Source organism: Oenanthe melanoleuca, chromosome 3 (assembly GCF_029582105.1).
Source record: "Oenanthe melanoleuca isolate GR-GAL-2019-014 chromosome 3, OMel1.0, whole genome shotgun sequence".
NCBI classification, from domain to species: Eukaryota; Metazoa; Chordata; class Aves; order Passeriformes; family Muscicapidae; genus Oenanthe; species Oenanthe melanoleuca.
Window position 1 is genome coordinate 83,759,233 of NC_079336.1, and position 22,463 is coordinate 83,781,695.

The following is a 22,463-nucleotide window of genomic DNA, read 5'->3' on the forward strand; positions in this document are numbered from 1 at the left end:
GCAAAGCATTTTTTTCTCTTCGCACCCCCCCCCCCCCCCGCAACAGTGTTGCAGTCAGTCAAAATGTATAGACAAAGCTGAGTGAATACCAGTTTCCCCAGTACAGGGGCTATTTTTTCAGGAAGTCTAACTCAAACCAGATGTTTTGCTTAGACCTAGAGTTTGTTGCTGCCAAGCATCTCATCAGAGGTCAGAGTTCTGGGCTCAGGGCCCTGCTAGAATTCTTTCACAAATTGCTATTCGGTGAGGTTTTAATCCTAATGGAAAGAATAATGTGCTTGTAAAATCTGCAGTTATTACAAACACAGTATACATATTGTGGACTTCAAATGACTACATATTTCATTCCCATAAACAGGGAATGCAGATGAATGCAGTGTGTAATAGTTTTAGACATTCAAACTTAAACCAAGTATATAGTTTATATTACTGTTAACCATTTGCATTCTTAACACTCCTGTAAAATGAATAGTAATCTTGACTAACAATTGGCAGCTCAAAGCAAAACAAAATGAAAAAATCTCCAGCGTGTTTTGACTTGTAAGCTGTTTCCTGAAGTAAATAGTAAATGCTTTTGAGAATGTTCAAAAACATTCTACTTGCACTAGGTTTGGCACAGTTTGTTTCTTTCCTTCTTTCATTTTTTCTGTCTCAGCTTTTAAATGTCTCGGTAGCAGCATTTTCTGATCAAATTAATATTGCTTTAACTATTTCTTCATATTGCTAATTGTTCGCTTCAAAACCTCAAAGTGTGTATACTCCAGCTTACTTAAAAACAAATGTTGGTGATAAGAACAAGATTTAATGATAAGAGATCTTACTGTATTTTTTGTCTTCTTGTTGGGAGCAGTATTGATACATTTCTGTTGTGATTCTCCTGAAGTGAATTGTAAGTGTAAGGAAAAATTCTAAGGTAACTGATAGTGTGCTGCAGCCTGTAGCTAGAGAAATGCATATTACAGTGTAATATGTGTATATTCATTACAATAGGAAGATTAAGATTTGGGATATCAGAAGTTAATGTATTCTATAGAAAGCAGTACTGTAGTGTGAAATTAGATGATGTGACTGATATCTCAGTACAGTGAGGTTATAGTGATAAGTTGTTTCTGTTTATGTTGTGTATCATCTTGTTTTTCAGTGACTGCTGCTGAAGAATTATATGTTATTTCCAACTCTTCAAACTCTTAACGTCTTACGTATGCTCAATACGTTTACTATAACGGGGCTGTTTCATAACATCCTCATTTTTGGTATTTATGTAACTTGTAAATCTGTTTTCAGTTTGGTGGAAAGCATAACTTAAGGTGAAGGTGTCACTCAAAAAGTTAACATTTTCTCATTCATGTGATTATCATACTGATAGTCATGCTGGAAGGAGATAAATATGTATAGGGCTCTATGTTTATAAATTGAGACATGCTGAGGTGTTCATCTGCTGTGCAATTTATTCTTTTATTACTTGTTTATAATAAGCAAAATGGATAATGATACTGTAGTGCAGGTGTTACCTTTTAGAAAGTGGAATCTTATGTACTAGTTTAACTCTTTACTAAGTCTCCCCGTTGACTAAATTTGTTTCATGACATTGAATATGGAGATTTATGAAACAAATTACTGCTATGCCAGTCCAGTTGTTGAATAAGAAATTGATGGTGTCCATATTTGGACAGCAGATTAATTTTCAGATATGGTATGCATCTTTCAGATGGTAGAGAAAGTGGCTTTGTTCGTACCATATTCTTTAGAAGGAAGAATGTGGACAAAGTGATTTTGGTAAACTGGCTTTCCATTATAATGTACACTTGTATAAATAATATTTTTCCCTTGGTTTATTGAATTGACTTATGACTTATGTTTGTATGTCCAGAAGTGAATAGGAAAACTTATGTTCTCTCAGTGGGTAGATCATAAGTTTTAACTTCGCTCTGTTAGGATCTGCATTTTATTAACTGAAAGTAGTTCAGTTGTTTACTAAACATGTGAACCCCCAAAAGGAGTTATACTGTGAATTGGATCATCTTAGTGCAAGCTGCTGCCTCAAGGTGAGAAAGCCAATATTAAACATGCAATGAAATTAATACATACCTAACCATTCAGTTACAATGAGAGAAAGTGGAGACAAACTGCAGTCTTATAAGAGAAGCTTTTTCATATTAATGAGTTTCCATTTGCCAATAATTCTGTCATTTGTAACTTGAATCATTCATCACCCCTGCAAATGGTTCTTTCAAGACATTATTTGCAATTTTGTCTTGTGTTTTTGTCCTTGATGTTGTGAAAATGACCGTGTACTGTTACAGGAATGAAAAGAGATCTCATTCAAACATCTTTTGTGTTTCCACTTTCAGTGAAAAATGTTTTTCAAACCTGCAGCTGGTTATTTCTGCAGGAGTTCCCACTTATATTCAGGTTTGATTGACATTTTGAAATGGCAGCTTTTCATGAAAAGCTGTTAACTTGTAGAATTTGGTTAGGGTACTAAGACAGACTGACTTTGTTCTACTGTTGGGGCCTGTCCAACCTAAACACAGCCCTGCATCTGAGTTTAATAGTGCTACTCAGCACAGGGAGTGTGAGCTTTTTTCTTTTTTCATTTTTCTTTTCTGTTTTTTTAACACTGTTGCTTCTGATGTGTTTTTGAACCTGACCTGATAAGTACTCATCCTGATAGCTTCTCTGTCATTAATTGGGTTAATTGGCATTCCCCATTTTTTGCTCTCCTGGGCTAGCTAGGAGAAGCTAGGTTGTGTTATCATTTCAGTGATGGAATATATTTTCATTTTACATGGCAAAAATAAGTGGAAAATGTTTTTAATGACTGTACAAATACTACAGTGTCTGTCTTGAGATAAAAATTACTAACTGCAGCCTTTTTATTACTATTTATTTTTGAAATTTTTGGTATGAGGAAAACCTTATGTTAGTAACAATTTTTCTGAGCATTGATTACTGATGTAATTTCTAGTCAAAAACCGAGAAAGCAGTGCATAACACAAATATTCTGCTGTTGACTTTACTTGGTTGGTCTTCAATATTATGCCAGAATGTTAAAAGTAGGAAAGAGAGAGACATTATGCAAAATCAGTTTCCCTGTGTGTTTCTTGCCAAGCTTCTAAATAAGGATATGAAGTACCCATATACATTAGCTGAGAAGGAAGAGGAGTATTTTTAACTTTGAAAGAGATTATTATTTATGTAAGGGAATTGAAAAAAGTAGAGATGGAAGCATCCCAGCATCTGTCCCTGGATGGATGGCTTTGCTCGAGTGTGAGAAGTAAAACACAGGAAAATATTTGGGGTTTTCCACAGGTTATCTGTATAGTCCTGTAAGAGTAACTTTGTGTGACTTGTATTTGGAAGCATTTAAATCTTATTTTCTAAAGAAGTGAGTAATAGTGCAGTTGATTACAAGTAATTGTAAGTCGTTGAGCTGCTGATAGATTAAAAATATATTATTTTCTATATACTCCAGTTAGAATTTCTGATTAACTGTTCTTTTAACTGCTTAATTACTTTTATAAAACCTTCCCTATAAATTTGCACCTGCCTGTGATGATACACAAATTGATATATTCATCCAACCTATGCCACTGTAGTTTGTTTAGTTGCTGAGGTGGTAATGGGAAATATGTCTTGCTTATGTCTCCTGGGATGTTTGTGATCTGGCACTGGTACAGCCACATTTTAGTTAATATTAAAAACCGTGGGACTTCTTGCGGTGTAATAAAATATGATTTGCTTCATCCTTTTCTTTGAAAGGATCTAGATTAAGTGAAAGTGAATGTTTTCTCAGGTGCCTGTTCTGTAGTTTCTAAATTTTAAAATGAATTTTTGAACCCCAACCAGAAGATAAACTTTGTTGATGAACCAGTGTTTACAGTTCTGTAGTTTTTTGTGAATGCTTGTGAGCTTGATGTGAACGTTCAAAATAAAAGCATTTTAGTTGCCACCCAGACGTTGTTAAGAGGTAATACATGCCACCACTTTTTCCTGCAAGCAAAGGCAGCATATATAGGTACAAGCTTTTTGGTATACCCTTAAGGTCACTGTGAAATAGTAGACCAATTGAATTAAATGGCCAACTGCCCACTGACTTCAAATGGAGCCAGAATTTTGCCCTTCATCTCTATCAAGCCCTAAGGGCAAGCAGATTTCATTCTTAAACAGCCCTGATGTGGCAATGCTTCAAAGGAAAGTTGAGCTCTAGTGAAGTTGGACCCAAATAGTGCAAAATGCAGAGGGAAGTACTGGGACCTTGAACTGCACTTGGAAGTGCAGGGCCTACAGGTAAATGGTTACTGTCCCATTGGATGCAGTGGAACATTATTACCTTTTGAAATCCTGTCTGCCATGTCATTTGCTATAGAAACACATTCTCTTCATGTATTACTGACTACAAATAAACATTTTTCATGCAAAAATAATTACAAGAATACAGAGAACAAGTGAGACTAACCAACATGCTGTTGCTTCACTATTCCCATACATACACAGGTTGGATTTTTCTTTAACTCCTCAGCAATACGACTTAACATTTGAAATAGGTTGTTTTTTTATTTAATTACATATTTAATGGTAACTTTTTATGGTATTCCTTCTTTAGCAATCTGTGGTAAATTTTCAGCAATGTGTATGGTTGTTTCATATGACATCTTTTTTTTTTTTTTTTAAAGAAGAGTGTGTTAAGACAGAATGTTTATCAGATTAAGGACTGAAACACTAGTGATTTGCAATCACAAAAATCTTGGCTTGCAAGTAAAAATTTTAACGAAAAACATTAGTTTCAGCTAGGTAAGCATACATTTAGGGTATTCAAACTCATTTGTTTTACAGGAGCAAGTGTTGTTCTTATTTGTAGTAGCTTAAATACTGCATGTTATTATTACAGAGCAAAAATTAAAATTATTTGGTGGGGTTGACACATTTGTCTGGGAATTAAGTAGCCTTGTAACACCTTTATTTATTTTTTTTTTTTTGCTTTTCCTGTAATTAATTGTTTTAAGTGATGGCACATTATTTCAATTTTACTTCCTCAACTTGTATAGAAGTGTGCTGTGAATGAAAATTCTCATATCAGTTTGCTCCCTTAAGATCAGCATAAGTTTAGACATCACAAAACCTCAGAGTAGGTGGGTTGATAATCTGGACAATCTTTGTAAATTTTAAACCCCTCACCATCTATTCTCGAGTATTTTTTTTCTCCAGCCTTTATTCCTGCTGTATAGTTGTCATTCATTTTATTTTAATTTGTCTGATGGATGTAATAAACTAGAGGGGAGAAGTAAAGGAAATGTTATTTTTGTTACATCCTCTTAAATTTCTGTCTCTGTGGTGAAAGAAGTGAGTGTTAAATCAATTTATTCCTAAATTTTAGATTAAGGCTACTTTTACTTCTAATTAAGGCTGTTCTGAAGCAGTGTTCCTGATCATGCTGCCACTCTTGTCTTAGGAAGTGTAGGTAGTCAGGGACCTCTTCCTCTGCAACTGCTGCTCTCTACAGTGCTGTAGTTAAGCTGTGTTGATGGATGTTGTGTACATATGTTGTGATGAATGAATATGTGAGGGATATCTCAGGAAAATCTGGTTCTGCCCCAGCTTTTCCTTGCTTACCCGAGGGCCAAGTACTTTATTCTGAGTAGGGCTGTTACAGAACCCAGGCATTTTACTGGAAGATCTTGTAAGTGTGGATAAGAAGGGTCATGGTGCAGTTATTGGCTTGAATTGTGTGCAAAAGACTATGTCCATGCTCTTTATTTTCATAGCATTCCTTCCCTCTCTGTGCATGTCATTAGTGTGTCTTTCTCTTTTATCACACCCTGAGATCTGATCCAGCATTGCTATTAGTAGGTACCCTATAATTTCCCAGCTCTATTTAAGAAGGCATTATGCCTCTTCCACAATCTTTTCAGAAAAGCTAATGTCCCAAGTAAATGGCATATCTTAATGTGTTGTTGGGATTAGTTTTTCAGGGCATTGGAAAGTAGTTTGCTAAGGCTTCTATCTCTTGAAGTGAATGCATCCTGAGTGAGATACCTTTCAGAATGTGGTTTTTTTTCCCCCATGAGTCTGTTTTTGCCTCATCCCATAACTAGGAAAATAGAAAATAGATTAATATAATCTCTTTAAAGATATGAATGCTTTCTGAAACCTTTGAACCAGTTGAAAATAAGAGTAAATTCTAGGCAAATGCAATAGTCTTCTGAAAATGGCAGCATGGGTGTCTGGTATCTGAAGAGACAGTAGGCTGGAACTGTGGTATTACAGCACTTGTGTATGTGACAAAGGAATTTTGTTGGTGAAATTTCAGACTGCTGTGTAATAAGTTTTGCAAAGCAAACTTTTTTGTGTTTGTTTTGCCTTAGTAGCTATTGATAATGTTCTAAAGCTGCAACTCTCCAAGAGAACCTTCACTAATTGTGACTTAAACACAGAATTTCAGATGAAGAAAATGCATATTTTAGCACAATGAGGTGCAGCATGTGCAGACGGAAAAAAAGGAAGAAATTAAACTTTCTTGAAAAACCTGAGAAGGTATCCATTTCTTTTCTGAACTTTTAGAATTGAATGACGGAGAAGACAGAGTACTTGAGGAACATATCTGTGCATAAGGCATAATAAAGAATATGAGTTTGTATGTTCCAAGGATAAATTTCAAAATGGCTGCTGCGACTAGAAGCATTTTGTCTTCTGTTGAGAAGTACTTATTTCTCTCATTTGATGTGGCATCATCTGTGTGCACGTATATGCAATTCTTTCTTTCATTTTCCTAACTTACCCATTTTTCAGTATACTTTGGGCCAATTTTCTGTATCTCATGCTTGGAGGTCTTTGCTATGCATCTAACTTGAACCACTTAGATGTTTGCTTCCAGGTCTCTTTTAGATGGATACATGAAATGAAGAAAATATGTTCCTAAAAAATCCTACGTAACTTGAAAGAAAAAAAACAAAACAAAACAGCAGAAACAAACGAAGAAAAAACCCCACCAACCTCCAAACCAAAGTACAAGCCATTTTAAACTTTTTTATGTACTTCATTTTACAAAGACAGTATATTAGGAATATGCATGACTGAAAAGGTGTTGGAGGCATTTGTCTTATTTGATTGTACATGTGAGGTGATCTAGTTGATGTTTCTAAAAGTTAAGAGCAACATAAGAACTTGGGAATTGGTTTTTGAAGACACTTTTCCCGCTGTTAGGATTCGACTGAGTATTAAAGAGTTTGGTTTTCCAGCTTCTTTTCCAGACCTTAAATCTGAGGGGACAGATCTGTTAGTCTGAGGGGACAGCATAGTTGAATCCAAATCTTGATTCCTACTTGAAAATAACTTAGAAAAGAGGGCAGACTAATTTTTATCCATGAACTGATGTAATCGCTTCCTCTGAAAGAGGATATAATGCATTCAGTTACAGCAATTTTTTTACTCCTACTGTAATAAATAAGACAGTGGTTTGATGAGAAATGGTTATTAGCTCTAAATATCCTTTTCTTTAGAAGCTGTATTTTAATTGTTTTGTACTTTTACGTGGACAGCTGAAAACAAAAACATTTGTAAGCTGTTCCTCGTCCAAGCAATCACCAAACACAGCAATCAATACATGAACATCATAAAATATTGGAGAAGCAAAATGTGTACTGTTCACTTCTGGATAATGATGCTTGGGTCGTAGTCAGGAAATGAAGAATTGTGATCCTTTCTGGTTCATTTACTTCTTTTTTAGCATAAGAGAAATCACTAAGTTCTTGTGGGTTTGATTTGTCATCTGTGAGACTGGGACTGTTTTCAGGTACCTATATCAAAGTAGTATGAAGTTTAAAGGTTCTGCAATGTGTGTGTGACTGTTGCAGGGGAGGTTATTACTGTTCTAATTTTAGAGCAGCCTAGCAAAACCAGAACTGTTTCTGTAAGCAAATATCTCCTAGAAGTTCTAGAAGTCACCTACAGGTCAAAGTAGTCTGAGTAAAGTACACCAAACCCAAAAGTCACCACTTAGTATCTCTGCAGTACCAGCTATACGTTTTCTGCCACTGGAAGTTTGGAAGAAGTTGAGTACTTCTGATGTTTTATGAAGTGACTTCAGAGTTTTTGAGAATGCACTACTCTAACATGCAGATTTTCTAGACTTTTGGAGCTACATTTTCCTCTTCACATTCTTGACTGCCTGTGTTTTTAAAGAGTAAAAAATAGAGTGGTTGTCTTAAACTTTTTTTCTAGTGTACCTTCATGTTTGTTTTTTTCTTCCTTGAACTTTTCTTTGTTTTGCAATCATATGGAAAGCTAATTATTATTCTAAATCTACAGATCTATCTACCATAGTAGTATGTATTTGTGGGATTGCCTTTGGGTGAAAGAATTGCCTTTGAACCTTGGGTGATACACACCAAATCTTTGTGTAGCCAAGACTCTCATCCTCTGTCTATCTCAGTCTGAGATAAATTTGCAGTTTGGGAGTGGCATTAAGTGTCCATGTAACCTCCTTTCACAGGGGAGGGGTGATGTTGCTTGGGCCAAAGTTAGTGATGACGAGTCTCCAGGCAAGCTGTCTTCTCCACCACAACAGTATTTGAATGAGCTCCACTCCTTGCATCAACTCTCCCAGCCGTGTGCTTTAGAACTCTACAAGATTTGCACTTGAGCTTCTTTGCCAATCTTTGTGTGTATCAGAAGAGGCAAATCTGCCATAGCTGATCTAAGGTGTCTCAGTTATCTAATTTCCTATTAGAGCAACTGCTAACTTGTGTGAGGATTCATCAAAAGCTTGATGCCCTAATCTAGGTTATTTAGAACAACTGTCTTTCGGTGTTCTTAAAATACAAATTCCCAGCAAAAAAGAGCACATGACAGTTTATTTTTTCATATTTTAAAATTCTGTATTATTTTATTGTAACTAATATATTGGTGAAGCTGACACACACTAAACAATCCTGTCTAATATTTGATTGACCCCTCTGCTACCACATCTCTTAACTCCCAGAGCTGCTAAGCACAGATAAAACTGCTACTAAACTTCTGTCCTTAATTAACGTAAAGGATATCAGCCTGTGATTTCAATGGAGTTTTGATTCTGGAAGTCGTAAGTAATCTGCAAGTAGTGAGAGACAGTGCTGCAAAATCAGAGGTGATTTTAGTTCTCCTCTTACTCAGTGATATACTGGCTTGGAGTTGTAAATGTTTGTACAAATAGAGAACTCTCTTCACCCTACTTACAAATGTTATTAAACTGAGCCAGTAGTTGCTTTTTGGACAAAAAAGTTTTTATAATCAGAATTCATAATATCTGATTTTAAAATTATCTTTTTCAGAGTTTCCAAAGTATTAGGTCTTAATTTTTTAAATACTTAATTTCTAACTTTTTTTGTGTGTTTACCCAAGCTTGCCTAAAACTTCATTTAAATTTTAGATCAATTATGAAATAAAAGATTTTTCAATGGAAATAAAGCTCACTTTTTCAAAGAAATGACTCTGTGATCAGATTACAGATTTACAATAGAGACATTAATATATGAAATAGCTAAAAGCTCTGACTTGGTGTCTTGTAAACTTTATAAGTTTATAATAATAATCCAGTTGTTATTTACAGACTTTACATTAGAGTATACCTAAGAAATCTTTGTTCTAAGTATTTTTTCTAAGCAATTGTTGCAATTCAAAATTATGCATTATTTTACACATTTGCAAAGACTTTTTTTTTTTTTTTTAAAATAAGTCTGCTGGAAGAATTTCCAGATCTTGAATATATGTAAGGATTCTGTTATAAGGGCACAAATCACAGTTTTAGTTAGGGATACTGGTAAAATAAGTCTTCTTTGATTTGTGCTTTTTTCCTTCTACCTGCTGAGGTCTTATTTATTTGAATAAAAATGTGTCTATTGCAAGAGTACTCAATTGCTGTTTTCATGTGTGGGGTAGTGCATGTAGTGTTCTAGTTTATGCCATTCTGCTGTCGCATTTTGATTTCTCACTTTTAATATTATGCTAATTCCATTAGCAGTAACAGTCATATACTGTCAATGGTGATGATGGTTTTGAAGTTGTGCTTGGTTTTGAGAATGACAGAAATGTTTGTGTTCTTGTTCACTTGTAAAAATTTACATTGAAAACATTTTAGTGCAATGTTAGCTAACATGTTAACGCAGCTAATTTGTTATTGAGACTTGTCAACTTTTCAGCCTCCTATGTGCAAACACTTTGTTAATGTTATAGATATAATAGGAATAGTGCTAAATGTATTTTTAATGCAAATTTTGTAAGCTTAGGGCAGAACACATTTCTGAATAGTTATAAGCTTACTATATCATAGTGGGTTTTTTGCCAATTGCTTACTTATTCTTCTTCTTTAAATATACCTTGCTGTTATGTGAGTGGTGCTGAAATTGCTTTAATTTATCAAAGACGTGAATGACACAATGGATTCTTATGTACTCTGCCTGTCAGATCCATAACTTCTGCTAACGGAGTTAACTTCTGTTTTTCCACATGTTTCCTGGTTTTCTGTCAGCTTTCAGTCTTCCACGGGTCATTCAGTAAACACTGCTCTGAGTGACTTTTTTGAGCTGCCATATGTCAATCACACTTATTTTCTCTGCTTTTTAGTAAGCAGAGAAAATAAGCTTGCTTTATTTGGATTTGGCTGTCTTCTGCAGGGCAGTGTCTTGCATTCTGGTTTTTTCCTAGCTCATTTTTGCTTTTAGCTAGGCTATGGAAGAGCTTGGGAATCAAGGGTAAAGCTGTGTCTCATCAAAGAAAAGGGAGAGCCAAATAGAAGAGAGGGAGATAGCAGCAGGATTTGCAAGAGTTCTTTAAACATATTCGGTTTGAGCTGATCTACTTAAAAGAAGATAAGGACTGGGGTGGGGGGTTGAGCAAGTTGAATTACCTTAAAGCTTTTTTCAGCAAGCATTTTCAAGAGATGGTCTCACCTTAAATAAAAACTTTTTTTCTTCTTCTTAGTTGTATATTGACCGTTTCTATATAATAACTAATTCTGTGGTGTGTGGGACTAAAAAACTACTAAATGTCTTTTTTTGGCATCTACATTTTTTCCTAGTGAGGGAAAGAATGTGTCATTGTATTAAATATATTCTCAGTGCATTGCTGACATGAGTAACCTGATGTAGCAGTTGCTAAGTGTGTATACTAAATTTGAGAAAGCCAGTGAGAACAAGAAATTTCTTATAAGAGGCATCTAGGGTACAGTAAAATATGCATCAGCTATACTAATCTTTCTTTTATAGAGAGTAAGCTTAAATGAATTTGGTTTTTGTTGTTGTTTTTAATAATATTTCAAGTACCACATTCTTCATTAGAGATGGAGGAGAGGAACCCCTACATGTCTTAAGTAGAGTTGAAAGAAGCATGTGTATTTGTGTAGCTTCTTGCCAAGCTTCTCACATCCTCTGGGGACTCCCTTTGCTCTGAGTAAGGCTGGTGGGAATGCTCTACCCAGGAGCTGCTGTTCCTCACCCTTCTGCTGGAGGGTGATGCATGGTCACTGACTTCAGACTAAACAAAACCCCCACAGATGACCACACTCACCTGGGCTTTGTAACTTCTATCTTCTCCCTCTATTAGTGCAATCTCTTTTTTTCCATCTCTTATCCTTCAGCAATCTTCAGGAAAATCTTCAGCTGAATGTGTTGCCTTTCAACCATGTGGTCTATGAAGTTCCACTCCTGATGGTCCTTTCTTTATCTTTCTGCAGTGTTGCAAGATATCCCCTGTATTTATAGAGCTTTAAGAGCCCCAGAATACATGTTCAGATTGAGAATGAAATGCAAGGCTTTCTACCTATAGTAATTTGGATTTTTACCTTTGCAATTATTGGCAAAAGTGTCTCTCTGAATTCTCTAGGAATTATGTAGCTGATTATAATTGAAATTTGTATTTCTGCTCCTTAGTCACATAACAATATGCATTGGAGAAAACTTGTACCTGCTCTGGAAAGAGGAAGATGTTTTCTGGGTATACATCATTTTCTGCTAACTTGCTCATGTCACAGAAGAAGCTAACTTTAGAAATAAGACATGTCAGTGATGGGACCAAATTTGTGTAACAGGCTTGGCAGTGTTACTACTTCTCTTGGGACACAAGTACAAGTAAATATAAGATGGATTCCAGCAATTTGCCATTGACTCAAAGCATTTACATGATAAACTGGTGGATTTTTGTTTTCTTACTTTTTTTTAAATGTTAGAGCTTAAAGACTTTGGTTTTGTTTTTATCATTTTCTTTGAAAATCTAAATCCATTTCTTTATCCTGGGATATTTCAGTAATAGTAATATGCTGTTAAAATAAACAATTTGGATTTTTGGAACAAGAAATAAATCAGAGTTAAGTGCATAGGATAACATATATCCTATAACAATATAACATTTGGAGAAACCACAAATAATCTTCAAAAGAAATTCAAAGAAGTTAGATCCTTTTATCAAACATCAGAGGGTAAGCTTGTTTTCTTAGACTCTAACTAGAAGGGATTTTCCAGAGGATGTTAGAGATGAAAACCCCAATCCTGAACTTTCCCACTTTTCCACCTGACATGTAAGGTGTATTTTTAATATATTTTCTAATTCTAGATGTGAAAAGGTGCTTCTCCTTAGACTATTTCTGTTACTTTAGTCCTGCTGTATTTTAAGGGTTTGTTATGAATGCATTTTACTTTTGTGGTTTCACAAGAATTTGAAATGAAGCTGATTGTATATAGGCTACAGCACTAGTAATGTTTTTCCATTTTTTAAATTTTGAAACCCACTACCATGTATTGAATCTCTGTAAAATAATATAGTTTTGAACTTTGGTTGGGATGTGTTGTCCCACCTAATTTCTCTTTCAGTAAAAGTCATTGAGTTTGCACTCTGAGAGTTATGGGAGTTATGAGAGTTATGCCACTCTTTAAAGAAAAAATAGCATTTTCAAGCGGCATGTTGTCTGGTTGCACGTGCCAATGTTAAAATTCATGGATACAGAAGTTAATAGTAGGTACCAACAAAATAATGTTTTATGAAGTGTTAGAAGTCTTTCAGGGCTCAATTGGTCAAAAAAAAAAAAGGTTAAATTGCATTTCCTTCATTGAAGGCTGACTTTTGGATTCAGAGGACAAGTGAGGTATAGCTTGATCAAAACCCAAAATAGATTGTCTGGCTACAATTCAGTCTTATTTAGAATGAATATTGATCTTGTTATAGTCCTGTAATGCCGAGCCTGGGTCAAGAACCTGCAGGTTGCTGCCCAGACTTGAGAGCTCATCCCCTCCCCACTGCTTTCTAAGCAGCACCATTAGGTCATGTCTGCACTACATTTGTAGGCTCTGCAGGGTACAAATAATTCCTGCTTGACTGTGTTGGAAGGTTCCTTGCTTGGCTCTTGGGCATTTTAAAGTAATAATGACGCACAGGCTGATTGTGTTGATGTCTACTAATGTTTGTAAATGGAAAATAATTATTTCAGAATCACTGTGTGTTGCAGTAGAATTTTAAGCTGTTGGAATTTGTGTTTCAGATATGTATGCAATCATGCCATCTTTTGTGAAATTATTATTTTATAGGGAACCAGGAAAACATTACGAAATGCATTTTAATTACGTGTGTTAGTGTTGTGTGGAGATTTAGTATTGTGGGGTTTTTTTGGAGTTGCAAAAGGTAAAGAGCTTGGAGTTGTAATTTACTTGTATGTGAAAGCTGCCCATTCTAGTCTAACACTGGTAATCTAGTGTTCAGGCACAGTATGCTGATCCACCATCCATGGACATTAGCACATTGGCTAAGTACAGCCTCCAGGCTTTGTGTGAGCACTGGCTCTTTGGCTTGATAGATTTGCCACGCTGATGACAGATGTATTTTTACAGCGTCTGTGCTAATGCACTGCTAGAAATAACTGAGCTGAGAGGCTATTTAAAATACTGCTTTCCTTTTGTATATATCAACAGGTTTTTGAAACTGCAGAAGGGATTTCAGGTACAGTTGAGGGAGCACTATCTCAAGGAACAGATAGATTTTTAGTAATGTTAATTATTTCCAGTGGGTGTTTGTAACTCTTGAAACTGAGTGAAACAACAATCCTTGTTCTCTACTACATACCATGTGGCACGAAAAGATAGCTGAAGTGTTGGGACATAATGGCAGAACAGAACCATCATGTGCATAGTAGACAGGTGTTCTTAAACACTATTCTTCAGGGGTCAACGTTTTGTGCCATGATTGATGAAATAGTATGGATTTCCAGAATAGTTGTTTTGAAATGTATATTTTTCTGGTAATTTTAACAAGTTGGCTATGGACTAATCTGAGCAGTAATTGTGACCAGAGATCCAAATATCTGTCCTTGATTTTCTTCCATTTTCATGAATGTAAGTTATATTTGGGATACACTTTATAAAAATATTAGAGAAGTATAATGTTTGAATTTCATTTCCTGGTTGGCAATTCTTTACAGTAGCAGTTTCAATTAATCAAGTAATTTTCTGCATCTTGTTCCCTGGCGCACTTGGTAATTCCTTAGATAACAAATACTAAAATATGATTAAAGTTCCTGATACCTCTCAGGACAGATTAATTTCTGTAGTCCTCCCCAGAAAAAGCTCGAACCAAACAAATGTGTAAGTTCTTGCTAATACTGTCTGTGAAGCAAGGTGGCTTTGTTTTCTGGAGAGTGATGATAAACAAAAGTTTGCAGTTTTGCACTGGACATCCCGCAGTTTGTGTCAAGCTCTTTACTTCTACTGGCTTTTGTTTCCATAAATTGGAGGTATCGATCCTTTTGGAGATCATCATATAAAATTAGGTCTTCTGCTTCAGTTCTACTATTACAGTAAATATTTAAATGGCAGCCATTTCTGAATATCCTTTAAGTAAAACTTTATATTTGGCCAATAAATTCAAGATGATGTTTGAATGTCACAGGAAAGGACATGCTCCTACTTCTTAGATATAGCTGTGATAGCCCCTTGTGTTCTTGGCTCAGAGCATAAAGGCTATACTGCCCAGTTTTAGCAGGGACACCCTCATTTGTTGGGGTGTGTTCAGAGTCAGTGCTATTGTGAAACTGTTTTATTTAGAAGGATTTGCAGGGAATCAGCTGATGGAATGATCAATGCTATGTGTAGGGCTTGTCAGAGACTGTGCAACATCAGGTTCTGCATAACCTCACTTTGAAAGCAGCCTGGCATTTTAGACTTGGGCTTTACTTGTGCAGGTTTTATTCTGATGCACTTAATGCAACAGTTCATCATTTCTGTCTTGACAAACCTGTTGTAGGGAGTGAGGAGCAGGGTATATGTGTGCTTCTAGTGTCTGACTCATTTGATGCCACCCCAGTGCATATAAATAGCACACAGAAGTGTATAGCATCATCTAACCTCTGATGTTTGAGAAGATCAGTGAAATTCTTGGAAGAGTGGAAAATGCACTGTACTTTAAACCTTTCTGAAAAGTAACCTTTGGGCAGTAGGAAGTCTTGGCAACAATATAAAGATAATAATGTTTTTAACTACTTTTAGAAACTATATGTGTAGTATTTCTCTGTGCCTTGTTTCAGTGTAGAGAGGGGGCGTAAAAATGTCTTCATTATAGCCAAAGGAAGCTTTGATGATCAGTAGCTGCATCTTGGGAGGCAGGTTTGCCTTCTGGAAGGTTTTCCTGACTTTTACAACTTAACATCATTCAACGTATCTTACTTCAGTGATGTACTGGTAGCTTAGGGATTGTTTAATGCTTATCCTGTTCTGTCACATCTGCCTGTTCACTTTATCTGTGCCTTCACATACGTGCTGTGATGTCCATTCCAAGTCACATGACTCTTACATGTTGGAGCAACAAAGAACAACTTATGCATGTCTTGTTTTGGTTTTTTTAATGATGACTGTCAGACAAATCAAGTTAAGATGCAAAAGTCATCCTTGAGACACCTGAGAACTTGTCTTCTTGGCAAGAGAAAAAGAGATACATTTTGAAAAAAAACTATCTCATGAATTTTACAAAAACTATTGGAATCAAAAACTCAGGTCTTTAGATAAATGTCAATCGTGCATTTGAAAATGAGGTTCTGTGAGCAGTGGCATTTCTTCCCTTAGCAGAGATATTTTAGGATGCTTACTGTTTGATTGTGACAGATCCTTTCCTTGATTTTTGGGGAATATAGTAGACTGAATTACTATCTAGGTTCACGTTCTGCAGGCTGGAAATAAAACTTCTGTTGAATCAAGTCTCTTCCAAAGAACTCCTTAATAAGGTTAGACCAGTTTAATGGATTTTAATTCTTTGCTACTCCCTATGCTATAAGGCATTGTGGAGAATCATCATCATCATCTTAAAGAATGGATTTGAAACTTGGGGGAGCAGCAGTCTATGCTTCTCTTTGCCTCAGACTCTATATTCGGAGCAGTTGTCTAGAACAAGATTTTTTTTTAGAGGTGGCCAAGAACTGCTGTAGTTAATAGAATTTGTTAATCTAACTTGTGAAACTGTGTCATAATCAACTTGCAAGTGCTTGGAGTCAGTAGCCATCCTAGAAAGCAGAAGGAAATTGTCCTTCGCATATTTTTTTCCTCCTTATGCCTTCCTTCCTCAAAAATGGACTTTTTTTTTTTATTTTTTATTTTAATTAGAATCTTTATCTTCCAGTGAACCTCAAATAAAATGTTTAGTGAAAAACCTAGCCTGGTATTTGGCAGTTGTACTTGGCAAAGAAGAGAAGGTGTGGGTGTTGTTGCTGAACATTTTATTTTGGTTCTTGTGCTGTGTTATATAAATGCATCCTTACATGAGTGTGCATGTGAGCTGGAAGCCTCTAGCTCTAGTATATTACATGGCTGATGCTAGGGGGAGGGAATATATCCCTCATTAAGGGAAGCTACATCTTCAGTAAGTCAGGAAAATGAAACATGAGGAAACATAAGACTTCTTTTAAGGGTATGGTTTTTTGTTTGTGTCTTTATTCAAAAAGAAGCTATTATGTTGCACTAGTGATGCTTTAAGTTTTTTTTTATTAAAAGTCCTTCAAAGGCTACACTTTGGACAGTACAAGAGCCATGCCTACAGCTGAGATAGATGCCAGGTCATGAGTTCTCACACTTTTATAAGGTTTGGTCCATTTGCATACTGGGGTTAATTGTGCCATTACAGCTTCAGGTTATGAAGTCCCATCCTCCCAGTTTGCTCTCCTCAATTTTCTCTAGTTTATACTTTTGTAGCCTGCAGCTGCAACAGTGTCCTTGGTTCTTGGGCCGGAAAAGGATTGTTTTGTCTAACTAAACTGTGAAGAGAACTTGCTAATGCTTTATAAGAAGTTCAGAGTTGTATACAAATGCAGTGCAGAATCTGGAAAATATGAAAGCTAAAACTTAAGGCATCAGTAGCAATACATTAGTAAGTAGAAACTGATGTTTGATCTGCCAAATGTACAAGCAAGCTTTGTGGTTATGAGACCAAGGATGTGTGCAAATGCCAGTACTTATGCATCTGCATGGTGTTTTGCATACAAAATTAATATAGGAAGAGTAATACTGGGGAAATATGAGCTTTGTATTTGTAAGTAACTTCATTATATATCACATCATGAAAAGGCATCCCATTACCATCACCTGAAATGGGGAGCTATAAAATGCATTGCCTGAAGTTTTAAGACTGCCTCAGTTATTAACCACTGCATAATGAGCTACCAGTGTTAGTAGATTGGGATTGATGCTATTGGCATGTTAAATTTAACTGTGAAATCTTTAAAAGATCTGAATGGCTTAGAACGTAAAACAGAGTAATGGATGAAGTGTTTGGTGCCTTGGCTTGGATCCAGCTTGATGTCCTAAATGAATGCATCATGAAACCACAACAGATCAACCCAGATTTACATGAGTGATGCAGAAGAGCCCTGAAGCTAAGCCAACATAGTGATTGAATTAGCTCCTGCATTTAGAGAGGCTTCTCCCTCCAGGTCAGACTTCTAAGCACTGATGGGCTTGTGTGGGGAACTGGCAGTTACAGACTGAAGTATGCCTACATTGGGGAGGAAAAGAAATCTTAGAGCTTCAGAACTTTTACCTTTGACAAGTGTGACTGATTTTTCTTTTAGGGGGAAAAGGGGGAAACACTGTGAACATTTCCATTAGTGGTGCTTTGGTCAAGGGCCTGCCAATCTTCCCAGAAATATCTGTTCAAAATTTGAAACATTTTGTTGCCATGGGGTTGATAAGTACCTTATGTATTGCCCACCTTCATACAGTATGTGGCTTTTTCTTTTAGTAAATAATAACTGTACTCTAGTGTGATGCTCATAAATGGCACTATTTTGCAAATATCTGTGTGTACTGGTGCAAAAGTACAGCATTTGTTCTCTCTTCTCTATTTTAAATAAACTGATTTGATAGGTAAATAAATTTCTGATTAAAGACAAGACATGGTAGATGACCAGAAGCATTACTCTTTTTGAGTAATCATGTTTTTAATAAAGCTGTGTTTTTACAAGATGCAAGGAAATAGTTATTAAAAAACAATACTGGGAAATGAAGTGTGTCTTTATTCTAGAGATTTGTATCATGGCAAAGATGTTTCAAAGAGATATTTGGGACATTTAAAAAAATATATTCTAAAATTCATGTTTTTAACTGGTATCGTCACATAAGATATTGCTAAGTTTCAGCAGCTGTTTTATTGATGTTAGTGCTATATGTAATTCCTGTTTATGTACACTTTGTTACTTCAGTAACCAGATATCTCCTTTTTTTTTTTCTCAGCATGATGTATCACAGACTTTGCTCAAAGCAACTCTGGACAGTGTGGTTGAAGAGTGTGTCAGCTTTGTAGGAGTTGATATTAACATCTGCTCAGAAATACTATTAAGGTGAGTGAAACATTTTCCTATTCCAGTAATTACATGGCTGTGGATCACAGAGTCTCTGTTTAGTCTGCCATCTGACTCAAGCTCAGCTGGAGCAAATGCTTCTTGTGTTAAACTTCCAATTACATAAAAATGACACAGTAAGACAGTATTTTACTGAATCATTAAGAGTCGGGTTTTAAGGATACATATGATTCTCCAGGTAAAACTATTCTTCAGAGAAAAACAGATACTTAAAAATTTTGAGCCAACGTTGCAATTTTAGAAAAATGTGGTATAAGTAATATGTAGTTTTACATGGAGAAAGGTATTTTCGAGTGTGCTTTGTCTCTTAGAAGGTATTTTTATGGGTACTTCTAAGTGGAACAGGTTGTAAAACTTGGGCGAGGAAAGGAGAATGGGAAAGATTTAAGGGAAGACTTGAAACTTTTACAGTTTGTTTTTTGTTAAGTAGTTATGCCGTGTTTACTTGAAGAACTTTTATTTTTGAAGGACTTTATTTTTCATGGTTAGAAACTAAAAGCTCATTCTATCTTGAGTGTGTAGAATTCAGTGTTGTTTAGGCAACTAACTCTCAGAAGAGCAAAAGTGCTGCTGTCATCCTCCATAGTAGGAGGGGAAGGAAAAGAATGTCCATAATGTCCATATTCTTCCATAACATTACTGTCCATAATCAGTAATGAAAATTATATTTGGTATTCAAGTTAGGAAAAATGCATTCTTGCTAGCTCTATGTTGTAATTTTTTAGCCACTTAGAATCTTTCTTAAAAACCATCTTTCCATATTTTGGAAGAGGCTCTGTTTCCATTCTTTTTGGTTTTCCACTTTCATGTTTTTCTCTGCGTATCCAACCCCTAGCCGACGTCTGATTTCTTCTGTCTGGTTTAGATCAGCTTTTAGGAAGAAAGCAAGTGGAAAGCAAGTTACCTAAATGACAAATTAAGCTTTAATTCATAGACTCTATGGAATAGAATCATAGAATAAGGTGACTTGGAAGGAGCAGCTATGTTGTCCACTTCAGCAGGAAGCATCAGCCTGAGATGCTACTGTGCCTCCACAAAACTGAATCTGGGATAACCCTGTCCAGACAGGGCTACAGGTGGTAACCACATTGTCTATTTTGTGTGGCCTAATTAACCTGGCTTACAATTGTTCAAGTGTGCTCTTCCATGTAGATGCAGTCTTGTTTCCTTCAGACATCCAGTGTATGAGATTGTCACCCTAGCTAGATTGCAGCCTGAGCAGAGCTGTTTGTGGTTTCTGATGCATCAAATACACTTCTTGACGCATAGTACACAGGGAGGGGATGACAGTGCTACAGTATTTGAATTACTTCTGAAAGACTTGAGATCATCAGTGTCAGCTCTGTAATGTTTCTTTGTCAGTGCAAATAAGCTGGATTTCTCAATGTTTCTCAGAAATTTTTGAGGAAAATTCCATTCCTAATGATTAATATTCTGTCTCTGGTTAAAGGTGTGTCCCTCTAATTTCATTCTGAGCTTTCACCAACTGTGGACTATTTTTTTAACTTTTGCTTGAGAATGAGAATAATGGAAAGATTTTTTTTAATTTTTTTTTCCCCTGAGATTTTATGACTCTTGCTGGGTTTGCTGGTGTTTTTCTGGAATTAGTTCATGCCATTCCACAAATAAGTCTGTCACCACTGCTGCTGACTTAAAGCAATGGCATCATATATAGAGCCTAGTTGATGACACTTCCTTCACTAGTCCCATGAGTAACTCATCACGGGAGCTCTTTTCTCTCTTTTCATGATTAGCATACTCCACACACAGAAAGTTTTACTCACATGTACATACAGAAAATACGCAGCAAGCCCACTGCTTGCCAAAGGAACTTGGCTAATGCTGTTGCACTTCACAGGTAAGTTCTTGGCCTGGTCCAAGTTACCCTCAGAACAAGTCATGCAGCCTGTTCCCAGCTGCTTTCTATTTCAAGAAGAGCTCAGAGAAAGGAAACAAGCTTTGTGAATCAGTTAAATTGTTTGAGGAAGGCAGGCTGCTCCCAGCCACTGTCCTTCTGGGTAGCAGACGTGAGCCCTTCATGTTGGGACAAGGTGTTTCAGTGCCATTGGAAGAGCTGAGAGGAGGCAGTTCTTACAGGAACAATTTATCTGTTCTGAACCCTCCTCCCACACTGTTTCCTGAAGAGGGCAGCTGGGGGCAGGCCATAAGACATGACAAATTGAACTGGCATTACGGAAATAGCCAACAGATCATAAATTACCTGTCCCTGGCTTACTAGTTAGGCATGTACAGAAGTGGATTGCTGCTCTAAGTTTTCTTGACTTGAGTGGATTCCTTCCAGAGAGCTAAGAGAAGGGATCCTTTTTCAGACAATGCTTTTGGTCTGGGAGTCTATGTGCTAATTTCTTAAAGTTTTGTAAACCACATTTTCTATAGAAATGTGTATCCTTGTGATGGGTAGCACTTGCAGTAATGACTGTTCAATGGTAATAAAAGTATTTTGTAAATTTTCTCAGACACATTGCAGGACTGAATACTAACAGAGCTAAAAATATAATTGAATGGCGAGAGAAGAACGGACCATTTATAAACCGAGAACAGCTCAAAGAAGTTAAAGGTTTGGGTCCTAAAACCTTCCAACAATGTGCTGGCTTCATCAGATTCAATCAAGAATATATAAAGACTTTTTGCAGGTAATAGAGATTTTAACTGTTATGACTAAATTATCTGAAATAAAATGAGAAGATTTTCCCCTTTTCTGCTTTGTATTCATGCTTGAGACTCCAGGAATCTTAGACCACTGTGCTCTGACAGACAGCAAATTAAATTGTTAGAGTCCATGATTGAAGATTGAAGATATTTCTTCCTCTGAATAGTCATGGCTTGTTAGCCTAGTGCTCAAAGTCAGGGTTTTAATAAAGATGTAATTTTAATTAAAATTTTTGCCACTGAATTGGTAAAAAAAAATTGTCATGCAGCAGTGTTGTGATCTGAGATTTTAAACCTTTAGTCTTGTTTTTCAGGCATAATAGAGAGATCTGTAATTTAATTAATTTTATATGGTAAAGATTATTCTGCAGAACTTAATGGTAGTAAACTAGTGCAGATTTTTGGAGTTTCAATGTCATTACCTGGAGAGAGGAAGTTGAGCAGCTGCCTAGATCAAAATGTGTCTACATTATACTCCTGTGCCTAGCAAGTGTGGTGTGACTGTCTTTTGTCTGAAATATGTGAGGCCTTTTCCCAAGTCCAGTTTGTCAACAGTGCATCATCTTCTTCCCTGTCATCTCATTCCCTGATTCTGTACCAAGTCTTCTACTCTTTCAGCCATTCGTAGTGCTCCTCTTGACCTTTCTACTGCTGAAAATTCCCTTTCTAGCACCCTGTCTCTTCTCCTGACTGTTCTTATTTCTCTTTCCAAAATAAAGAACTCAGAAAGGGCATGGCAGTAGCACCATCCCCACACTTTTGCCACTGGCCTTCTCAAAAATTATTTTCCTGGGAAGCACATGCTGTTTTTCAGCCAAAGCCGTGCTCAGAAGCAATACTGTTTTCCCAGTTGCTGCTGGCCGAGCAGCACACGCGTAACTTCCAGGCAGGACGTGGGCACATAGGGACTGGCTTTCTGCCCAGGTGGAAGGTATAC

At 36.3% G+C, this 22,463-nt stretch overlaps 1 protein-coding gene across 3 annotated transcripts in view; it reads left to right on the forward strand.

Annotated features, from left to right (window-relative positions):
• Positions 1 to 22,463, forward strand: part of SRBD1 (S1 RNA binding domain 1) — a 120,133-nt gene that overhangs the window by 84,021 nt on the left and 13,649 nt on the right. For all 3 annotated transcript variants that reach the window (XM_056488318.1, XM_056488317.1, XM_056488320.1), the window contains exons 19-20: positions 18,729 to 18,835; positions 21,334 to 21,510. In XM_056488318.1, coding sequence (XP_056344293.1) covers positions 18,729 to 18,835; positions 21,334 to 21,510 — 284 coding nt within the window. The remainder of the gene's footprint in view (positions 1 to 18,728; positions 18,836 to 21,333; positions 21,511 to 22,463) is intronic.